A 22,494-nucleotide genomic window follows, 5' to 3' on the forward strand; every position below is an offset into this window, starting at 1 on the left:
TTCCTCAGTTGAACTAGGAAGATGCACCATTGCTGTGTAATCTGTATAACATGCTACATCTTTTTGAGCAACTCAGTGAACTTTAGCACTCTCTTGAGAAATTAGTCATAGCTACTTAACAGTGTCTTCATTCACTTTTAAATACAGTGCATTTTGATAATTAAGCACTAGACATCAGATTATATTTGCTGGTACTGAAAAATACACGTGCTCGAATGTGAGAATATAATTTAGAAAATGCCCCATTGCCTGGAAGTGCATACAGTTTTCTGTAGGCTAAGAGATGGGAGAGAGCTCAGGCATGATACTGTTCCTGAAGAGATAAGAGGTACAAGCTGGTACTCAGAATACCTGGAGATACTTTCCAATGGTATATTGGTGTTCCTTGCATTAGTTCTTCACATGTTTAGATCAACTTTTTGATTTGATTGCATACTGATTAGAATACTTGCTTAGGAAGTGGGAAGCTCGTTTAATTTTTTTGGACTGAGCAAAACTTTGAACCTGTTCCTTTTAGGAGAATGTCTATGAGACTTTAGAGCTGACCTGAGATGGAGCTCATCTCCAGCTCCTATGTTGAAACTCTACTGCAGTTCACAAGAAAATGCAAGACTTAGGAGAAAAGAGATAACTGGAAGAAGTATATATATTGTTTTGTTTATTAATGTTAATTGCATTATCCATTGAACAGTCTATTGAAAATATGCTTTTCACTCAGTGGCATTTCAGTGACAGAAATAGTCACTCACGCCAGACTCCATACAGGCAAAAAAAAATGTTGGTCTGATTTAGAAACCACTTCATCTATTTCTTGGAAAGGGATTTCTTGGAATTTTTTTCTTAGTTAATATGCTAGTGACATATTTCTGAATGAACTACATGCTAGCCAAAAGAATTAATGATGTTTTGAGCACAGTTTCTTTCTACGTATTCACTTACACACGTGTTACATCTACACTGAGCATGGCAATGGCTGAGAGATTTGAGTTGTCTTTGAACAGCCTAATTCAGGTACTGGAAGCCAGAACAGAGCTTCATGTGGGTTGAATTACACCATTGAGAATCTAAAAAGCCTCGTTAATTAGCTTCCTTGCCTGTCAGTCACTTGTTTCCATCTATTTTCTCACTTCAGCTAGTTCAGTCATAAAACTGTAATGTGTTTTTCTATGGCTGTGGAGATGATCCTAAATGAAAACGGCATTATCGCTTGGAGTTCTGCCATTAGTTGTGAAGGCTTTTGGAAAGGTGAACCTTTGCTAGAAGTCAAACACAAGCAAAATATGTAACTAGAGCAACCTTCCATTTCAGGTTACGGTTACCTTCTATTAATTTATTTATATAATTCCCTGACTTTCTTTATTTTTCCTTTTTTTTTTTAACCCTCTAGATATTGGCCAATGTAATCATTTTTATCTGCGGAAACTTGGCAGGAGCGTACCACAAACACCTCATGGAACTTGCGCTGCAGCAGACGTATCAGGACACGTGCAACTGCATCAAATCCCGCATCAAGTTAGAATTTGAGAAGAGGCAACAGGTAAAGTCACGTCCATCTCTGGGTCTGGTTTCCTGCTTTCTCACTATCCCCCTATTCATCACTGTATAATCCAGTTTGCTAATGCAAAGGCACTGAATTACTGAGAGTTGCTTAACAAAATATGCAAAACCTTTTGAACAGGGTTGTGCACGATTTACTCCTGAATGTAAGAAGGTATTATGATTATTTGTGGTGTTAAATACATGCTTTCCTTCATGTGTTCTCTGAAAACGTTATGTTAAAGAAAGTTGAGAATGCTGTACAGGTTGTGTTTGTGCTCTCTTTTGTTGCCCTCATTGAAAGAACTCTGACATACTCATGTGCACTTTGGGAATCATCAGTTCTTCATGCCCAAGACCTATACTGCGAATCACTGTGAGAAGGTATTACTGCACTGTTTTTGAAAAAAATATTTGAAACTACAATACTGATTAATCATGTGATCACAGTTCTAGAGGTCAGGTATGTGAAGAAGAGCTAGGGGAATTGCATAATGAGACTATCTGTCATTTACTGTAGCAGTGAATAAAAGGCTTCTCTGATTGCTTTATATAGTTCTTTTTCTCTTTGCGAGTTCTGTACAGTGCCTATCATCCTGACAGATAGGTGCTTCATTTAAAGAGAATTTGAAATACAAATTAGTTCATCAAGTAGTAAAGAAGATCAGTGTATTTTGCTTTGAAGGTCACCAGACTCAAACTTCTATGAACTGTTAAGGATCAGAGAATAGAGTCTTCACCAACACATGTCTGTTGTCAAGAAAAGTGCATGGAGATGAACACCTCGTGCATCCTACCTGACCTTCACTGTCATGTCTGTGTCACAAATACCTGCAGCCATTTAAAATGAAGGTTTTCAAGACCCATCACCAATAGTTTTCTTGCAGAAAAGGCAAATGGAAAGTTGGTACCAGGACTTTAACAGGTGATGTATGTTCAGAGGGCTAGCACTTGGGTTGCGTGCTGGCTGAAAGTGCTGCAAAACACTTAAGGAGAATGTTTTGCAGTAAAGACAGGCTTTGATGGTTAGATGCAAAATCTGCATGAGGTTCTACTGTAGGAGAGGTTGTGTGAGAGCAGTCATTTACATGTTTCCACTTCTGTCTGTGTGCAGCGAATCAGTATGCTTTCTAACTGATAGCACACAGTGCACCATTTTACTATCTCTTGAGAGTATGGGTGAAAGTGTCTCCTAATTAGTTCTAGTGAGACAGACTGTGAGTGCAGAGCTAACAATGCTGGGTATCTGGGAGCAGTACCACTCCAGACTGGGCAGTCTCTGGTAATGTGGGACTGATGTGAGGGCATCTAGGCTCATGGTGGCTTTGTAGAATATGGTTAACAATGTTTTCTGTGCTTAGGCCTCAGCTCCCATAAGGATGTATGCAGACAATAACAAACTGCTCAGTTCATAGCAGGCATCCTCTTCTTACATAAATTTCTTTAGCTTTTGTACTCTCAACCCAGTATGTCCTTTATCCGGTGTCACATTTTTTCCAACCAAAAAGACAAGGAGATGCACATCCTTTTTATCATACTTACAGACAATAGGTATTTAAATGTGAAAGGATAAATTAATATTAATTTGATTAAGTTGGGTTCCCCCCCAGATTTAATATGCTATTTTGTTTGTTTACTTTAGTTCAGAAGTGGATATAGTTTAGTCTGTCTTTTAATACTGCTTGTTTTGCCAAGAAGGTTTTAGTATTCAGGGAGCAAGTCAATTATATTGCTGGCTATTTTTGGAGGATTGGGATACACTTAAACAGTAGGAGCAGGTGCATTTAAAAAAAAAAACACATTGAGTTTGATCAAAGCTTTTATTAGCCTGTGAAAGGTTGTATCATGACCCTTGATTCTACATCGCTTTAACAAGAAAAAATTAATTTACTTCAGTGAGAGGTAACACAAGCTACTTTTATACAAGTGCAGAGCGTAGGTTGTGCTTCTAAATGCTTAGGGCTCCAGATCAAATTTGCAAATTTGTCCACATCATGGACATCATGTCTTTTATAATTATTTTTGAAAGAGGTATGGTTCATGTTCCAGATTATTCCATGGATTTCCTTTTATGTTCTTTCAAAGTAGTCTCATACAAATATAGCCAATTGTTGTTTTTAACTTGGTTTTTTTTGTGAGAATACCATTTTGATTGTATCAACAGATAAGTATATTGAATTACCACTCAACAATTATGCCAAAGAACTCAAGAGAAACACCAAATGAATTGTTTTCAAGTGACACCAGCACACATTACTGCCTAGTGAAATACGGATGTGCGTGTATAAACCAAGGTACAAGTCGGACATTCTGTACTCAGACCGCCATGTATTTCTGCCAGGGCACAGCAAAGGGTCACTGCTCCCAAAAAGGATAGGAATCCATGGGTAATGACATCTCCCAGCAAGGCAGGAGTCTCACCAGATATGGCCCTGTCCCACAAGACAGGGTGAGCTGGGCAAACCAAGTTGCTGGTGGCCAAGGTCAAGCAAGAGTCCAGAAAACAAGCCATGTTTGCGGTGATGAGGCGGTTCTGAGGCCAAGCCAGGAGGTCAGTTCACAGCTCTAGATCAAGTCCAGCAATTGCTAAGCAAGTCCAAGGTGGTGCTGGAGAGTCAGTCCAGGAGCCAGGGTCAACAGTGTCCACACCCAGCTCCTGCAGCACAGCTTGGTCAGAGGCTGAGCTGCAGTGGGGCCCCTGGGCCATGGGCAGAGGCTGAGGGTGGAGGCCCAGGTGAGTTTTGTCAGGACCAGTAAGGACAGTCAGCACCCCCAGGGCCTCTACACTTTCATGTGACTTACTGCATAGGAGTCATACTTCGCCTTGGCTTGGGTTTGCACTGTTCAATGGGTGTATTTACCTGCTCGTTGTAGATGTTTGTGTGTATTATGAACCACACCTTTATGAACTGTGGTTTTGTGGAGCTGTGTTTGATAACACTGGATCCTCAGGATGAGAGTTGCTTTTAAATTCCTGTGGCAAAAGGCAGTATTGTCAACTCCCACTGTGGTGTTTCTTGCACAGCTTTTCTGTTTTTTCCATCTATGTAGAAGAGAAACATGAAGAAATTCTGACCTTGATTCATTTGCAGTCTTTTCAAGATATATATATATTTAAAATAGCCTCTCATAATGTTATTTGTCTCACTGATACAGCCTGGCTGACAGTTTGTAGGGGTAATGAGTCACTAACACTGAGTGCAAGATTTTCACACTGACAGGCAGTTAGCATAATTGCTCTTCTCTCTTCTGGTGCTTTGCATCATGCGGCATAGGAATATACGCTGAGAAAGTCTTACGACATCGCGGGGAGGTGTTTGTAAGGTGTTGGTGTTCAGTGGGTTCTCTAAAACGCTCTCTTTGAAAGGAGGCAGTGTAATGACAGCTTTAGAAACAACACTCAGGTAGCAGATGAAAATGAATGAGGTTTCAAATCATTGAGTGGGATTTTAGGTTTTTTTTCACCGAAACATGGTGAAGCAATACCATTCATTACAGGAACTGAAATATTTCAAAATTGGTTTTAAATTAATCTAAACCAAAGAAGCCTCATGTGTTGCTGAGACCTGAGGCTGTTAGTAAAGAGCAGAAACATTTGAAATATTTTATTTGGAACTAATATATAAAATACGGATTCCTGTAAGTTCAACTAATGAGTTTTAAAATACAGGCTACTAATGTTTTCATGAACACAGAATAGTTTTTTTAAGGGCTTCCTCATTTACCGTTTTCCCCCACATATCTTCAAGGCTAGTAAGCAGAAACAAAAAAAACTAGTTTTGCTCTTTTAAATTTTAGTAGCTGTTTTCTACTCCAAGCCTGTTTGTGCACATATATATGGGTGAAGTGTCAGTCCTTTCTGTTAATCTACATGTCATTTCCAGAAATAAAGCCTGTTTTAAGGAAGAACTTCAGTGCCCTCATCTGCATGGTAGACCATGTGGATGGTGCAGATAGAAACTGGACACTGTCCACCGAAGGCCTCAGGGGTAATTAGGGGACTGAAGCTCACGACAGGTGATGACACCCTGAAGTTAGGATGTTTAGCTTGCAGAAGAAAAGGCTTGCAGAGGGACACCTAACATCCACCTGCTGCCTGAAAGGAGTTTATAGAGAAGATGTGGTCAGATTTTCCTCAAAAGCATACAGTGAAAGGATGAGAGGGAATGGGCATGAGTTGGGACAGGGCAAATCCCATCTGGAAGGAGGTAAACAATTCTTCCTCAAGAGAAGGATTAATCACTGGTAAAGGCTGCCTAGAGACCTGGTGGGATCTGTATGCAGGGAGATTTTCAAGACTCAATTGGATGGGTTGTTGCACTTCAACTCTTATTGTGGGCAAAAGGGAACACATTATAAATACAGAGCTCAGAATCTCTTGTTAGGCTAATTAAAGTCTTAACAATCTAATGAAAAAGCAACAAACAGTTATTAGTAGCATTTCAGTTACAATAACAGTCACAGCCCACATTTTCTAATTAAGACAGAAAAGCATAAATATGGCTAAAAGTGTTTTGCAGAAATCCCAGTAAATCCCCTTTTGCTCTGGTATTATCCTCAGCCTTCTGTAACCACATAGCCCCACACTGCAGTGCTGCCATTGCCATGTACTTTGTGCTGAATGTGCAAGGCCTCATGGTTAAGGCTTTCTGAATATTCTTTATCTTCCTGGAGCTTTGTTTTTTACTTAATTGTTACAATTTTTCTAGTGGCAAGATGGCTATAGCTAATTAATTTTCTTATGGCATGGTACCAATCATAGTTATCATCTACGTAATAGTAAAGAACAACTGTTCTGTGAAGAACGAGATATTTACAACTGTTACAGATTGTAGAAAAGTATAGACCTGGCATTGTAGTGGAAGCAAGTGGAGACACAGAATGCTGTGCAGAGGAATACAGGCATGCAGTGATTAGAGAATGGGCACAGGCTTGACACCGGAGTCCCCAGGTCTATAGGTAGTTCAGCACTGGTCAGTTAAAAAAATGCAGACCTGGGCCTGGACAAAAGTGTTTTCTAGGGAGAACAAAGTTCTAACACATACAAAACACTATATATATATATATTAAATTTTGAAATAGCATGGACTTCCAGACCAATAAAGAGCAAGGTATAAGTGCATGCTATTATATATATGAAAATTACCCCCAAAAAACCCTTGTGGATTGAGATAAAGCCAGTTTAATAGGATTACAAGAGAAAAGAATAATAGTAATTATTTAAATATATACATATACACAAAACTAGTGTTGCACAAATGCAATTGCTCATCAAATAAAGGAAAAAAATCCTGATGCCCAGTCTGTTTCTGAGCAACCATCCCACCTCCCAGCTAGCTTCCCCAGTTCTGTCTGGAGCATGATGTTATATGGCAGGGAATATCCCTTTGGCCAGCCTGGGCCAGCTGTCCCAGCTGTGCTCTCCCAGCTTCTTGTGCATTGGGCAGGGCATGAGAAGCTGAAAAGTCCATCATTTACTGTAGACACTACAACTTCCTAGCAACAACTAAAACCATCAGTGTGTTATCAACATTATTCTCATCCTAAATCCAAAACACAGTTCTGTATTGGATGTGAGAAAGAAAATTATCTCTATCCTGGCTGAAACCAGGACACTACATCAGAGTGTTGTGAAATACAAGAGTACTCTCATCCCAGGGGGATTGTACAAGACACAGCTAAGATAATTTTAATTGTCCCAGCACAGACAAGGCAGCTGATTTCAGGATTTTCTTCGTCTGTTTCTGCACACTGTTGTGAAACTTGGCATATTGGCATCTCACAGTTTGGAACCTGACAGTTTTGGGGGTTTAGATGATGTGAATGAAGAAGATCCCCATGGCTATAAGAGTCCACAAAGTTTTTATGGGTTCCAATGTACTTTTTTTTGTATAGATGCGTTAATTATTCAGCAATTCTTGAGAAAGTCCCTCTGCATTAGATTCTAAAATACCTTCGAGCATTAAGATATCCATTCTTTATCTAATCAGGAAAAATCAACTTATGGCTATTTTGGGTTCACACTTGTAAAGTGCAATGAAGTTCAGATTGTTCTCATCTGCCTGCAGGATGTTTCCTTAGCAGACTTGTTTGAGATTTTCCACTGGACGAAAATCTGGTATTTGTCATGGGTTCTAAACTTGTGTTTGTTTGGTGTAAAAGGAAAATCATTTGAGCAGTATCTTCTTGTTTCCTTCTCAACTTTTTTCATTAAATAAGCTGTGCTTCTGGTGATGATTCATCTACAAGTATAGAAAAGGTGTTCCATTCTTGGTGGGTTTTATTTCACAGGTGGCATCTATCTCCAGCAGAGGCAGCCCTTTGTAGTGGGTATTGAAATGCCTTTGCCTTCTTAAATGCAATGTGATTTCTCAGAAAGATCTCTTGGCTTTTTCTTTCCTTCCCTTTGGAATGATCACTGAATTCAGCAGTTTGTACTCAAAGTCAGTATTTTCCCATAGGGAATCCAGGCTTCTTCTTTTAAGCAGCCCCCTTTATATTTGAGGAACTGGTTTAAATCCTGCTTACTGAAATGAGAAAAACAAACTACTTAGTAGTAAGTAGATGTGCTGTGAACTGTGTTACCCTGAAAGACGTTCACAGCCTGTGGATCTTGCTGATTCTCAGAAACATGTTTCATGATCTGTTATATTTTGTTTTTCTTTTGAATAAGGGGTCTTTCAGATTTAGAGGAATGTACTCAATTGGGGCCAGGTAGGAGGAGATACGGGCATGCTGATACTGCTGCTGTTAGAACTGAAATGTGCACGTTCAGATTTAGGTACTTGGGCATATAACCTACAGACCGGTTATGTGCAACAGCTCTCAAAGAATATCGACATTAAGGCAAGTAGGTATTTTGTTAAAAGCATTAAATTTATACATTCTCCCAAATTATCAAATAGCTTTGAGAAAACCTGTGATGTCTCAACCATGCTACTCAAAACACTCAACATAAAAATGTGTTTCTCAGTAAATTGCATTTTAAAAGCTGCCAGGAAGTTGGATTGTAAACCATTCAATCTGTGCTACTGTACTAATTTTTAAACCAGAATGTTGAATAACACTAACTCGTATGTTTGTATAAATAAATTATCACGTGAACTGTTGTCCTTATTGTCAACAAATTTCCTCTAATTTAAAAAAAAAAAAAAAAAAAACTTTGAATGCAGTAGTAAGGGAAACAAACTCAAAAATTACAGCTGCTTTAGTTCCTGAGGTAGCTCCGGTTGAAATGAAGTTTTGTGTCTGATTGCAGCTGAAAGTGAATTTGACATCTTGATAAAAATCTGCTTAACCTTTTTAAAATGCTGTAGTGGTGAAAGTAAACACTCTTCCTGAACTTCCCTCTCCTTATTTCCTTATTTCACTGAAACCTGATGCTTCCCTTACAGAGCCACTAATGAATTCTTTCCAGCCTCCCCCAGATTTAATGTTTTCTGATGACAGAGATTCAAAAATGAATTAAGAGGAAAAAGCGAGAGATAAAACAGAAGTCCATAGATTTAGCTACTTACCGTTTTTACAGTCACTTCTTACACATCTACTGAAAACCATTTTTGTGAACTTAATTTGTTCCTTTTAAAAACAGGGATTTGTGTATAACTAAAGCAGATTTTTGTTAGCAGAAGCAGAATTGTAGAGGAGCCCCTACTAGGTCTGTTTTCAAAATATAATTTATAGAAGGCTTTATTCCTACTTCAGAATGCTGTTTGTAAAATACAGAAGCAGAGATCTCAAACATGAAAAGGTTATTTAATCCTTTTCCTTGCTCAGTGGCAGGACCGAGTATACTTGAAACATCCTCAATAGATGTCCAGCTTCAAATTCTTGAGCTTCTTCATCTTTCCTAGACAATCTGTTCCCCTTAACTTTTATCTTTGGGGAATATTTTCCCTGTTGCCCAATTTAAACATCCCTCGATGCAACATATGCCTGTGAATGCATCTCACAGTGGATATAAGTAAGGTTTATTCCTTTACTCTTTATTGCAGCCATCCATGTACCTGAAGGCTATTGCCTTCTCTCCCCTCAGTTGTCCCTTTAATATCTCAAACAAGCCTAGTTTCTTCCACTGTGGCTTGTAGGCCCTGGTTTCTAGACCTCTGATATTTTGTGTTGCCATAACTTGTCCAGTTGGTCCAGGTGATGTTCTGTAATGTTACAACACTTTGGCAGCATTATGTTTCTTGTTAACTTCAGTTTGACATTTCACAGGACCTTGGCACATAATGTGCTATTGCCCTTTCCCCTGTGCATTGCCCAGAGTTTATTTAAAAATCAAATTACTGGAGGTCAGATAGAATCAGCAATTAAATGTCCTGTTTCCTACCAGTGTTGGACTGGAACTGTCTTCACTGTTTAGATGATCTCTCACCACTCCATTCAGCACAGCATTTTCCTTACTTTTAGAGTATAGCTACATCAATTGCCATGCACTTGATTGAAATACAAAAGATCTTTATTCAACGACAAGTTATTTTTGCTTATTTGCTGCAACTAAAATCTAAAAGCAATATATAGTATTTATTTTTTTCCTCCTACAGTGAGAAAATCTCCCCTGGCACTTTAGATCACTGCAGTTTAAAATGCCTGTATGTTTTAAATATTTTTAATACAATTCAGCTCTACTACCCTGACCTAAGTAAAAAAAAAGCTGTAATGCTGATGTCCTTTGATCCCTGAAAACTTGAGCACTGGAATTGCAACAACATATATTGTCTCAGCCTTTCGGTAAGCTTAGATGGTTCCCTCTTGACACCAGGTACGCCTTTGTTGCCACTGCTTGCATTTGAAGGCTCCTTCATAGTCTTACCCTTTTGCCTGTGTAAGAAATCTTATACTTCTAGCTAACATGCACTTGTGGCTGCTATGCATTTTAATAAATTAACTGCTGCCTTTGTCCTACACTGTTATTTATATCAAGTGCTTTGGATTTCCTCTTTACTCAAGAAGCAGTGAAATCCAATGGAACAAAGAATCACAGCTGACATTTCCCAGATTCATCACCTTGAATACCCAAAAAACATCCTGTAAATAGTTTCATCAAAAAGCATTCATGTTCCTCTGTCATTTGTGTTTGTGGCATCCTTAGTCTTTGTCAGGGATCTCAAAATTAATTTTAAACTCTTAAACATCATTCTATTCTCTTCTTTCATGTTTCTCTCTGCCTATAAATTGGAAGCTTCTTCCATGCTTCTTTTCATCTCTTCTACATTTCTCATATCTATCTATCTATCTATCTATCTATCTATCTATCTATCTATCTATCTATCTAATTTTAAAGTACATTCTTTTCTGTAAAGTCTTTCAGTGAGATCTTTCACTCTGTAAAATCCAGGACTGGTCTCCTCTTTGAGAAGATACCAGTTTCACTCCTACTACAAATTTCTTTTGTGTGATTAGCCAGATGATTGCTTGTAAATATTTGTGAGTGTCTGGTGTGCTGGCCCCATTCAAACTTTATTCACCTTCCTTATCCCCACTTCCCATTTTTTTAAGATGGCCATTAATGGCATTTCTATAAACCCCTCAAAGATGTAAAACAACCTGCCTGCCACTCCCCCCACCTCCCCAGATAGTCTGTGCAACGAAGGGTAAACAGTTTTGAAAACTCTAAAATGCATGAAGGGGCTAAAGTCAAGCCCCAGCTACTCTGTATTCTCAGCGCCTTGTCTGAGGAACTGCTCAGGGAGATGAGAGTGTCTTTGCCTGTGGCAAATGCAACAACAGCAGGAGTCGTGTCCCATACAGGCTGGGTGAGTGTCATGACCCATGATCTGTGGTGGGTTATGATACAGCATGCATAGGTGTGCAGACATAAGCTTACTAAGCTAAGTTCCTACTCCACTAATCAGAGAAATCCCATAAGGAAAGTAAGTCTTAATTTAGTGCTAAGCACTACAGGTAAGTAACCTTGGATAGTTAAAAGGGCAAAAACAGCCCCAACACATAAGTAATGTTACCTTACTGCACAAAAATCAGGAAACTGATTGAAAAATGCATTCAGGAAATAACTTGAAATCCAATAATCCAGGAAAGAGACATGGAGACTATTTAAAACACCACATGAAAGGCATTGAGAACAAGTATACTTATTTAAAATTTTCTAAGTAGGACAAAAGACCAAAGTTGTTGAAAATCAGAGTAGAAGAGATGACTAGGAATAAAGAGCACAAAAACAGGCACTCTAAGACAAAAGAAATGACCATCTTAGCTTATGCCTATGAAAAAGGGGAAAAAAAAATCTTACCATATAGTTATATTTCACCAATAATTATCTCAGCACAAGGAAATCCATGGCTGTTACTTAATGACCCAGATTGGATGTTGTGGCTTGACATATTTTCCACCTGTGAATCTGTCTACTCTTTCTTGAGACGGGGTAAATTTTTGACATCCCCAAGTCCTGTGGCACTCTTTTTCAGCTCAACTGCATATGGTGTGAAAAGGGATTCCCTTTGGTTTCTTTTAGTCATTGCTTGCATAGTTTTATTTGATGCCCACTTAAGTCAGTGTCAAATAGTCTAAAGCCCAGATGGCTGTGTGCCTGCTTTAAAGTTTTTTTCTTTCTTGCTGCTGTCATTGGATTTTTCAAATTCAGCAGTTAACCAGCTTTCTCATTAAACATCATGAAAGGTGACTGCTCGAGCAGTAAGACAGTACCAAATCTGTGTAGAGTTTTAAATTTTCTGCTTTTAGCAGATAGTGGACAATTCCTCTATTGATGACTTTGCACAGGATAATGAATTTTCAGGGTTTAATGATGGCTGCATTGAATAGAAAGAATGCTTACAGCATTGAATAGAAAGTTTCCTGTAGCATTTAGAAAACAGTATAATATCGTGCTGGATTAGCCATGTCCCACAGCTGAACTCTCATCCAGCTACATGCATCTGTATCTTTCTGGGGCCTTACAGACTCTGGTTAAACTCCCTGGTAACAAAAATCCGTTCTTTCTATTCCTCAGAGAAAGTTGCTTCTCCAGAACTTTCTTGGATGCCTTTTGATGATTCTATGCTTATCTCTACTTCCTATGTTTAGAGAGAATTTCAGTTTTGGAAGACTGCCTTTCTCCAGTCATATGCGATCCTTTAGAAATGCTCTAGCCAAAGTAGATCCTGACACCTGCCTTCTGTCTCAACTTCAAGCTATATTGGCTACTGTGATCTTTCAGGTGTGAGAAGACTGAGTAAAAATAAAGACATAACTTGGCATTGTTGAATTTCTTTTGCTTTATAGGTCATGCCTTGTTTTGTACATGAGTCACTCCATCACAGATACCTTTTACAGCATTGAAGGTAACCCTCAGGCAGCCCAGGGCTGATACGCTGCAGCAACTGGAGCTACATTTCTTTCTTTAATTAATTAAAAAAAAAGGCCTAGTGCTCATAGGGATTATGTGCAGCTGTAACACGACCCACACTGACACCACTCCTTAAAAGCGCGATTACAGTAAAGAGGTTTACTTCAGATGAGAAACTCCACATCGCTGATTTTGCAATGTAGCATTTGCTGGACAAAATCTGTCTGCCAAGAATGGAATTTTAAATTAAGAACAACTCCATTTTATCTCCATATTTACAAAAACAAACTTTGGACTGGTAGTCTTCCTTCAATTTAAGGTGTTCTACAAGGTTATTTTAAAATACATCTTTGCATGGTCATCGTAGGTTAAGAATGAACATTTGTTTTATGGTACCATAGGGGAAAAGTATATATTCAGCTTGTTGTGGTAGTTCTAAAAATAGAAGATGGAAGTGTTAATGTGCCTGGGACTGTTTTTGTGACATGCAAATACTCTTCAAATATGTCCAAGGACGTCTGGGGGTTTTTTATTCCTCTAACAAGATAATTTTTTTAATATCACAAGCCTTTGTTTTTCTTTTTATACCATTTTTAATGTTAAATCTTTCTTTTATCTGTAATCTTTTGCTGCTCTATTAATATATGCCTTTCTAATGAGAGCTTATTGCTTATCTTGTGGGTGTCCTGTGATAAACATTTTCTCCATTTTCCTCATTTTGTATAAACTGTAGAGATAATTTTTCTTTCCCATATGCATTCCTTGTAAATTAATTCATGCATCTTCAATGAGTTTGAGGAACGAAGGATATGTCATAACCCAATTTAGAATCAGTAGCATATGAATAACATATTGCTGTTAGCTGAAGTCCCATTAATTTTTGCATATAAAATGCAACTAAATATTATTGTTGTTGTTAGTGCTTTTGTCCAAGCTTTGTGCAAGGATTCTCAATGATGCCAACAGACTATTATTAACAGGCTGTGTAGTGCCATAAATAGATGTACTACAGCTTACTCCAATAAATCATTGCACCGCAGCTTCTTCCTAAATTTCTTCATTCAGTTCAAAATTATTACCCAGCTTGTCAAAGATGTAAGTACGTTGTTGCATAGCACAGCATAGCATACATTAGCATTTTAAAGGTATGACTGGCTGGAGGTGAATCGGTTGGCAGGTGTGAACAGTCTGAATGAAGATGCACCTAAGAGAAAAGGAAGCGGCAGCACCGTAAGTGTAATACGCCTGGAATGCAAACATGGATGCAGCAGGTGAATGTCAGGATACTCTGATGACAGATAGGTAGAACCACGTGTATCTGGGATGCCTTAAATGCAGGCAGTTGTAAGATCTGCAGAATTTATGGCATGCTGTCAGGGACATACTTTAAAAAATCAGGCCAGCTCGATGCCTGTTGAAACTTTGGTAAAAATAAAATGTGTGTTAGGAATATGTGTAGGAAAATAGCCATCCATTTTGAAGAGGAGAGTGGCTTTTCTATACTATGATAAAAATGTGGAAGCCATGTGACATCTGTTAGTCCTACTGATGATTTGCAGTGATTTCCCGAAAAAGGCATGCTATGGTTTTCCATACTAGCAGGAGTAAACTAAGTGATTGGAGTCTCAGTGACAAGATGAAAGAATCCAGTGCTATGGAAATGGATAAGGACTTCCACCCTTTTGGGATCATGTATAAGCAACGAAGCAGTGCAACTAGACAAACTGTGGACTATGGAGAGCCATGAGAGATGGGGTGAACTTGTAAAGAGATGATGAATTTGTAAGAGATGGAGGCGGCTGAAGGAGTGGCCTTAGAACATGCACCAAAGGATTTTAATCCTCTACAGGTATCGAGTGCCCTGAAGATGCCTGTGATCCTGACAGAGCATTATAGGGTAACCCTCAAACCTTGTCTTAGAAAGCTTTAATTCAGTAGTACTTCTCAGATTTAAAAAACATGTTAACATTTGAAATCCTCACTGAAAATGATTATAAGACATTCAGAAAACTCTCTAAATTGTAATAAACAGCTGTGGTGCAGGGGCAACATGGGAAAAGACGTAATGTGCACACACCACAGACTTCAAAACCACTTTACTCAGCCTGTTTTCAGATCTGGAAAGGCTGTTGCTGGTATAGCCTGGGTAGCTTTGCTATGTGTAGGGAGGGCTAATCTTTTAGTCCGTGAAAGTACTTGACCAGAGTTCTTCCAACTAGCTTCTGGTACTCAATTCTGCATCCTAGTCCTATCAGGTTATGTAGCCTCTTTGTCCTCATATCCCCACTTCAAAGGGCATTCTTCACCTCCTCTTCTGGGATCTGAATTCATGAAGAGATTTACCGTGGAATAGCCATTTTCAAGCACGTTTCATTTCTTTAACACTCATGAAAAATCTGATACAAGTTCAGCATATGGTTCAGTCACTGTCTTTGTCTACTGTATCACATTTTTTACAGTTAGAGGAGAGCTGCAATTCTACTGGATTCAAATAGAGAACCGGTGCCAAAACTCTTCTGTCTCTTCTTGAGAGCATAGACTCTACTTACCATTGTCATCTTTTAAAAGTGACTCACTGCCTTCCTCTCTTTCCAGACATGACACATGAAACTTTCCTTCATAAATTAAACTCGTTCCCCTAAAAATATCACAACAACTAGTCATTTGCCTGCAGTGAGACACATTTCCACTGAGAGGAAAAAACAGTGGGTAGCATAACTGAAAAATCTAGCATTAGTTGAGAAGTCAACTCTATTGTTTCTGAAATGTACGAAGTCACTTGCAGTTGTTCAGTACAATGGCTTATCTTAAATGATGCTGGAATTTCCGTCTGTTAATATGGGTAGGTAATTAGACACATTTTTAAGAAGAAGGAAAGAAGATAAAATTACTGGTATGATATGATGCAAGGTTTCCATTCCATGGAAATGCGTGTTTGAGTTGATCAGGTGCTTAGCCTAGGCTTAATGAATGAATCAGTATCTTAGTCTGCAAAGCCCACATATTTTAAAAAAAAAAGTTAAATTAAATTGCCCTCTAAAAAGGTTTTTTCTTTTGTGAGGTAGATTTGGCATTGGGAACATTCTGGCATCAGCTGCGGGGCGAGTGCAGTGACAACTACTTCTGAGTCACTGCCTGTGTTAACATGGATGCAGGGTTGTTTACCCCTCAGTGGAAGATGCGCTGCTGAGCAAATTAGCAAACGGCGCTACAAGAGTTGCTGTAACCCCACCGTACCCATTGCTTTGTGGGAATTATAACTGGTGCTGTGTTGCTATTGTCACCATTGCTACAAGTTCCCATCTGTCTTGTGTCCAGCACCTCTGTGCAGGGCAATGCGTATGCAGGAGAACAGGCTTGTGAGTCAGAACAAGATGATTTTAGCTTTTCAGCTGTAGAGCTGTGGTGTGGGGTTAACTGCTGTTTTCAGAGGGACTAGGCATGCTGTAGGATAATGGATGAGAATGTGAGGCCATCCCTGGAGACATTCAAGGTCAGGCTTAATGAAGGTCTGAGCAATCTGATCTAGTTAAAGGTGTCCCTGCTTACTGCAGGGGGGTTGGACTAGATGGCTTTAAAAGGTCCCTTCCAACCTAATGCATTCTATGGTTCTAGGATTCTATGTAGCATCCATTGTTGAATACACTGTATTATCGAAATGAAAGGATTTTATATAAGTGTGTTTGTGTACACAAATATATATTAAAAAAAAAGAGCTGCTGTTGTAATGAGTAACAGCAGAAAAAAAAAGATGGCATGGTAGGGTTTTGTTAATTTGTGTTTTGATATAATTTTAATTTCATTATGGTAGTCTAAGCTTTAAGAAGTTTGAAAAATACAAATTTAAGGCATATCTGTGTCCTTTGAACTTGAAAGTTAGTACACAGTACTTAATTTTATAAATCAAAAATAGAACAAAGTTTGGCACTTGTTCAGGAAAGTGTCTCTAGCCATGTCTTTAAGGCACACACTTAAGTGATAAACTCTTAAGATGGGGGAATTTAAGTGGCTGTTGATACAGAATGCAAGTGTATACAGAAATAAATAATAAATGCTTTAAAGCCTACTGTGTTGTGTAGCTTGACTGCTTGAAGGCTACTTTACTTCCACCATTGAAAGCAAAGTTTGAATTTGATTCTATGCCAGCTAGTTGTTCTCAATCACAAAAAAAAAGGAAGGCATTAAATTTAATCCATTCTTAATGCTTAATACCTTGTTATCATGAATGTAAATTGGTAATAGTGTAATTTTAAGTAACTGCAAGAGCATCAGAAATTTGCTTAGATGAGAATTTGAATGAAATTTGCTTACTGAAAATTTTGAAAAATTGAAAAAAAGAAATCTTTTGACAAATTAAATTCAGTTTGAAATGACAAAAGTTACTGCAAGTTTAGCAATGGTTAGAAAGAAGCATGAAATACTTCTTTAACTGTAAAGAAGCAACCTGACAATGTTTTTCAGAGTAAGTTCATACTGAGGACCTGTGCCATGCAAATCTGGTAATTTTTTTTTTAATGCTTCTGCATTCATTGTGCAAGAAATGAGTTTCCCACATTGATGGATGACTCATTATAGCATTTACGTTGAGGTGATGTGTGAGGAGGAGAGGTCAAGGAATAGATAGTCTAAATAAAATAAGTGGCAATAAATCCCCACATCTGTGTATACAGCAGAGAGTTCTAAAGCAACTCGGAACTGGAACAGCTGAAATGCTGCTGCTACATCCTGTGTGGAGTCTCTCACTGAGGGCTGTGCTGACACTGCAAGACAGCAGGGAGGTCACTGTGATGCCAATTTTGGCTGGTCTCTGTGAGAGACCAGAGGACTACAGACTCAGAAGCTCAATGTCTGATTTCAACATATTAGTGGAAGTGGAATATTTGAGTGAGGGTGAGCTATGGAAGAAGAGATGAGATAGCTTTTCTAGAGAAAAAAACAATTTCTCTGAAGGTTTCAGTGATCCCATGGGTGAGAATGATACACTTGATAAAGGCTGCATGGAGTTCTGGAACACAAGGTCCCTCACTACATGGTCTTGAAAAAAGTAAGCAGTCTTTGCATGGACACGTATTTTTAGTTTGATCAGTTCTCACCATGGAGAATTTTTTAATTTTTTTTTTTTAATTCGCTCTTATGTCCCTTAATTTTTCTTTTATGCTCAGATTATTTTTAAAGCAGCTTTCTGCGATGCTCCAAAAATCAAAGGCTTGAGTGAAAGTTGCTTATCAACCATAAAAGATGCATAAGCTCCAGAAACAATATGTTGTTGGAGTGTGTTCCACCAGTCTGCAGAGTGTAAATCACAGCAGTGCTGTTGTGTGGCATAGTGCGCCATAGCGTGGGGATCTGTCAGCTTCTACCGTGAGCTTTATGCTACCAAAAGTAAGTCTGTAAATAAATTTGATTTGTTACATAAGATATTTTTAGAACTCTAGTCGTGTATACAATTAAGCCTGCCTGTGGAAGTAAACAGATGGTAGTTTATGTACGTTTCTAGAGATTAAAAGCACACTGAAAGAGTAATTTTACTGGAATTCATAAGGTGCAGGTTTGCTGGCTTTTTCCCTCACTTTGCTGTAGCCAGATATATTTGTTTATGAAATAACATGGATATTGAGGGCAGAGCTGGTTGTTACTGTGAAATTACCAGCAGGCATTTTCCTTGCTTCTTCATAAAAAATCTTTCTGGCTAGTGTTTGAAAATAACAGCTATGTTTACTGCTACATCTTGCAGTGTAGTTTGGGCTTCAGCTTTTGGTGTAGACCTATGTTTTCTTTTTAAACATGAAAAAAAAAAAACCAAACCCAAACCCAAACCAGCCATTCAGATTTAGGTAATTTAAGTTATTTTAAATCTGGCCAGCTGGTACTGCCATTTTTCCTTTCTCTCTCCTATACCACACTGGAGGAAACATGATTTCCAGTTCCTTCTTGGCCGTGTTTTGTTCCTTTCTGTTTATTCCCTCCTTCTGCACTGGAAGCAGAAAATAATACCAGATTGCATATGCTGTTGGATTTCTGTACCACTTGAATGGAAAAAGTCCATGCGGGGAGTCATCCTTTCAATGTGCTGCTGTTAGGTACTAGAAACAGGCAATTTAAGGGTCCAAGTGCGAATCCAGAGGTTGTGCTGGAAGATGCAGGGTGACTGGTCTGCATGGCTATTACTGCCCTGAATCCAGTGAATTTTGCCCTTGGGAAAAGATGGACCTGCTACACTCCAACAAGTGTCAGCATCTCAGTGTTCAGTCTCAGACCGAAGCACCAGGTTTCTTTGGAGACTACACAAGGAAAAGGATACTGGAGTGCAGCAGAGGAATTGATACCACACCAGACAGATAAGATGCAGACCTTTATCTGTCAAGCGTCAGATAAGAATTGCTCTGTGTATATGCAGCGTCATTCCTCGAACAGAAGTTGTTAGGAGCTAAGGGATGAGCTTTCCCCATGAAAAATTCTCTTGACTCACTCCAATACAAAGCAACCTTCTGCACACAAATCATTTGTAGAATTTGCTCATTGCATGGGCTGCAGTCCGTACAGGAGTAGGCGTAGCTGCAAAGGCTTAACCTTGCTGCATCCAAACTTTAAACCACACTTGGTATGACAGAGCATGACTCATTCAGGTCCTTGGGTGGAATAGCTGCCAGTCTCAAAAAAAATGTGTTTTATTTGCAGCACAGTTTATCTACAGCACTAATTTAGAATAAGTTAACTCTTTGATCAAGGAAAAACTCAGTATTTTTGATGAAACAGAAGAAATGATGAGACTGGAATATAAACCTCTCATCGAGTCCTTGCAGGCCAGAGGTTCCTTTGACCTTCTAGACAGCCATTCTAGTTCAACAGCTCCCAGTGGCTTCCAGCATTGCAACAATCTCAGCAAGTGCCTTTAGGGTCTCTAGGAAATCTTCCTGTCACCTTCACACTTGGTTGACAGTCTGCTCTGCAGAAGTCAGTTCACTGCAGCAGAGAAACATCCCGCTTCTTTGTGCTTCCTCCCAGTTTGCTCCATCCTGTCTTCTGCAAGGCTCCTTCAGGTGGGTGCACCTCTCAGTGGCCCTCATTTAGGTGGATCCATTTGACTCAGAGTGCAGCATTTTCAGAGTGACATTTGGTTTTCCTTTCTTCCCTGACAGTCACACCCCTTTGAAAAAACCCCAAACTACTGAGAGCAAGTCCTGCAGTAACCCAAACTGAATACATAGGGCCTTTTCCTGTCAGAAGGCCCTGATTCTCCAGCACGTCAGTGTATTTAGCACAAGTTCTGTGGATTTTTAGCAGGACTTAGCGTTTGCACGTTGCTAAGCTATGCTGGATGTGGCAATGCAAGTGCTGCTGAATGCAGCTATGAAGCTGTCACTGAGAGGGCGACCATTTTAAGGTGAGCCTTAGAGGCTTTACCAAATCAGAATCAAAAAGAAAATAGGATCCCTCTGCCTTATTAATAACAATAGTGTGCTAATAAAAATTAGAACGATATTTTACAGCATTTCTTACTAAAAGTGGCCTATAAGTAGCTGAAAATATGCAGAAGTCTTTTTTTAACCATTTTCTTCAAAATTATATGGTGTTAATAGGGGGAAAAGCAATGTTAGTGTGAAAAAAGAAGTACATATTTGGTAACCTTTGCTAATATCATGCAGAAAGAGTTTTTAAGCAGTTAAAAAAAAATTCACCGAGGACTGGAACAGGAGCCAAATATGAAAATTAGCATCCTGTTGCATAAAGATGTAAATTTTAAGTTCTGCCTCCCTTTCCAGGCATTACAGTTCCTGTATGCTAAACATTCAGTGTTGTGTGCCTGTATTGCCGATATTTCAGTGATAAATAATAAATTATGATCTTGTGAATTAGATGGCAATATTTTATTTTTGATTATGTATGCTGAGGGAAGGGTGTGTCTTCAAAATTACCTTTTTGTTTCTTTTAATTGTATCTCTCTGAACAGCATAACAATCCTCATCGTCAACATGTTTCTTTGATGGATAGATGTGTTAATCCATGTTTAAAATGAGGAGTTTTAAAATTCATCAAGTTAAAGGAAGGCATGGGGTATATTGGGGATGCATGCTGGAAATTATCAAAAAGGACTTTATGTAAAAAAGTTTCAATTTTTAAATTTCTTAAAAGTTATTTAAGTGCTGTAATCATAGAATAAATTTAATTCATCTATATAATTTTTACTATTAAAAATAAAGCTGCCAAAATCAATCTGCTGCAGCTTTGGTGTTTGCTTTTACAGCATATTTAATTCAAATTCACACGTACAAATGTGTTGACAACAGTATTTAAACTGTGATTCCAAAACAATAGAAATAAAATGTGGAATCGGTAAGAGCCAGACCTGTTTAAAACCCCTCAACCTATGATGCATTTTGATAGCCACGTGTCTGGACCTAATCCCACAAGAGGACGAACTGGGCCACAGCTTTCCCTGTGCTGAAGGGCATTCGGTAAATGTACCCCCTGGATTGTACCTACAGTGAGAAGGAAAGGGAGCACGGCAGCAGCCCCTGGGCAGGAGCCCTTGAATTTAGGGAATTGACCCCGAGTGCTGCAGGGAGTGATTCAGCTTCCCCTGAAAATGCTGCTTAGTGCTCTGCCTCCAAAATAACTTCATACGCACTGAAAAGCATTTTTCTTGGGGGTGGGAAGAGAGAGGAGGTCTGCTTTGGCAGAGGACTGTTTCGAACATGGGTCACTCAAGGAGCGCATCATCTAGCCCCTGGATCTCCTGCTAAAACACAAAAACTTAGGGAGCTGCCCCCCCCGTTTGTGCAGCTCTGGTAGCTCTGGCTCTGTACTGAGCCTGCTTTAGCAGCTGCAGCTGGCAGGGAGCTGCTGTGGTGAGCTCTGATGGGGCGGTCGTGAATCACCATGTGCTGGTCTAAGCTGCCTCCAAGCCCACCATGGAGTGCATGGAAATAACCATGGATGAAAAATGCTTTGTGTACTAAACTGTATTTTAGTAAGGCTTTTGATACAGTGTCTCACAGTATCTTGCTGGACAAAATGTCCAGCATACAATTAGACAAAGCCATTAATGCCTTGGGTGAGCAATTGGCTGAAGGATCGGGCCCAGAGCTTGACAGTGGAGGCCAGTCACTAGTGGGGCTCCCCAGGGCTCCACCTTAAGTCCAGTTCTTTTTAACATTTTCATAAATGATCTGGACTCAGGACTAGAGGGGGTCTTAAGTAAATTTGCAGATGACACCAAATTGGGAGGAGCTGTTGACTCCGTTGAGGATGGAGAAGCCTTACAGAGAGACCTGGACAGATCAGACAGCTGGGCAATCACCAACACCATGAAGTTTAACAAGGGCAAGTGCTGGATCCTGCACCTGGGAAGGGGAAACCCTGGCCACACATACAGGCTGGGGGATCAGCCGCAGGAGGCCAGCCATGCTGAGTGGGATTCGGGGGTCTTGGTGAATAGCAAGTGAAACATGAGCCAGCAGTGTGCCCAGTCAGCCAGAAGGGGAACCGTATCCTGGGGTGCCTCACAGGCATGGCATGGCCAGCTGGTCCAGGGAGGTGATTGTCCTGCTCTACACTGCGCTGGTGCGGCCTCACCTCGCGTACTGTGTGCAGTTTTGGGCGTCACAGTGCAAGAGGGCGATAAAACTATTGGAGAGTGTCCAGAGATGGGG

At 39.4% G+C, this 22,494-nt stretch overlaps 1 protein-coding gene across 1 annotated transcript in view; it reads left to right on the plus strand.

Moving 5' to 3' along the window:
- The window catches only part of ADCY2 (adenylate cyclase 2), a gene marked incomplete at both ends in the record, with an annotated part of 216,402 nt that overhangs the window by 101,783 nt on the left and 92,125 nt on the right, over window positions 1–22,494 (plus strand). Inside the window, one exon of the mRNA XM_084279914.1 lies at window positions 1,388–1,537. Within this exon, the coding sequence (XP_084136040.1) occupies window positions 1,388–1,537 (150 nt within the window). The remainder of the gene's footprint in view (window positions 1–1,387; window positions 1,538–22,494) is intronic.

Source organism: Gallinula chloropus, assembly GCF_964237585.1.
Source record: "Gallinula chloropus genome assembly, chromosome: 2".
Lineage (NCBI taxonomy): Eukaryota > Metazoa > Chordata > Aves > Gruiformes > Rallidae > Gallinula > Gallinula chloropus.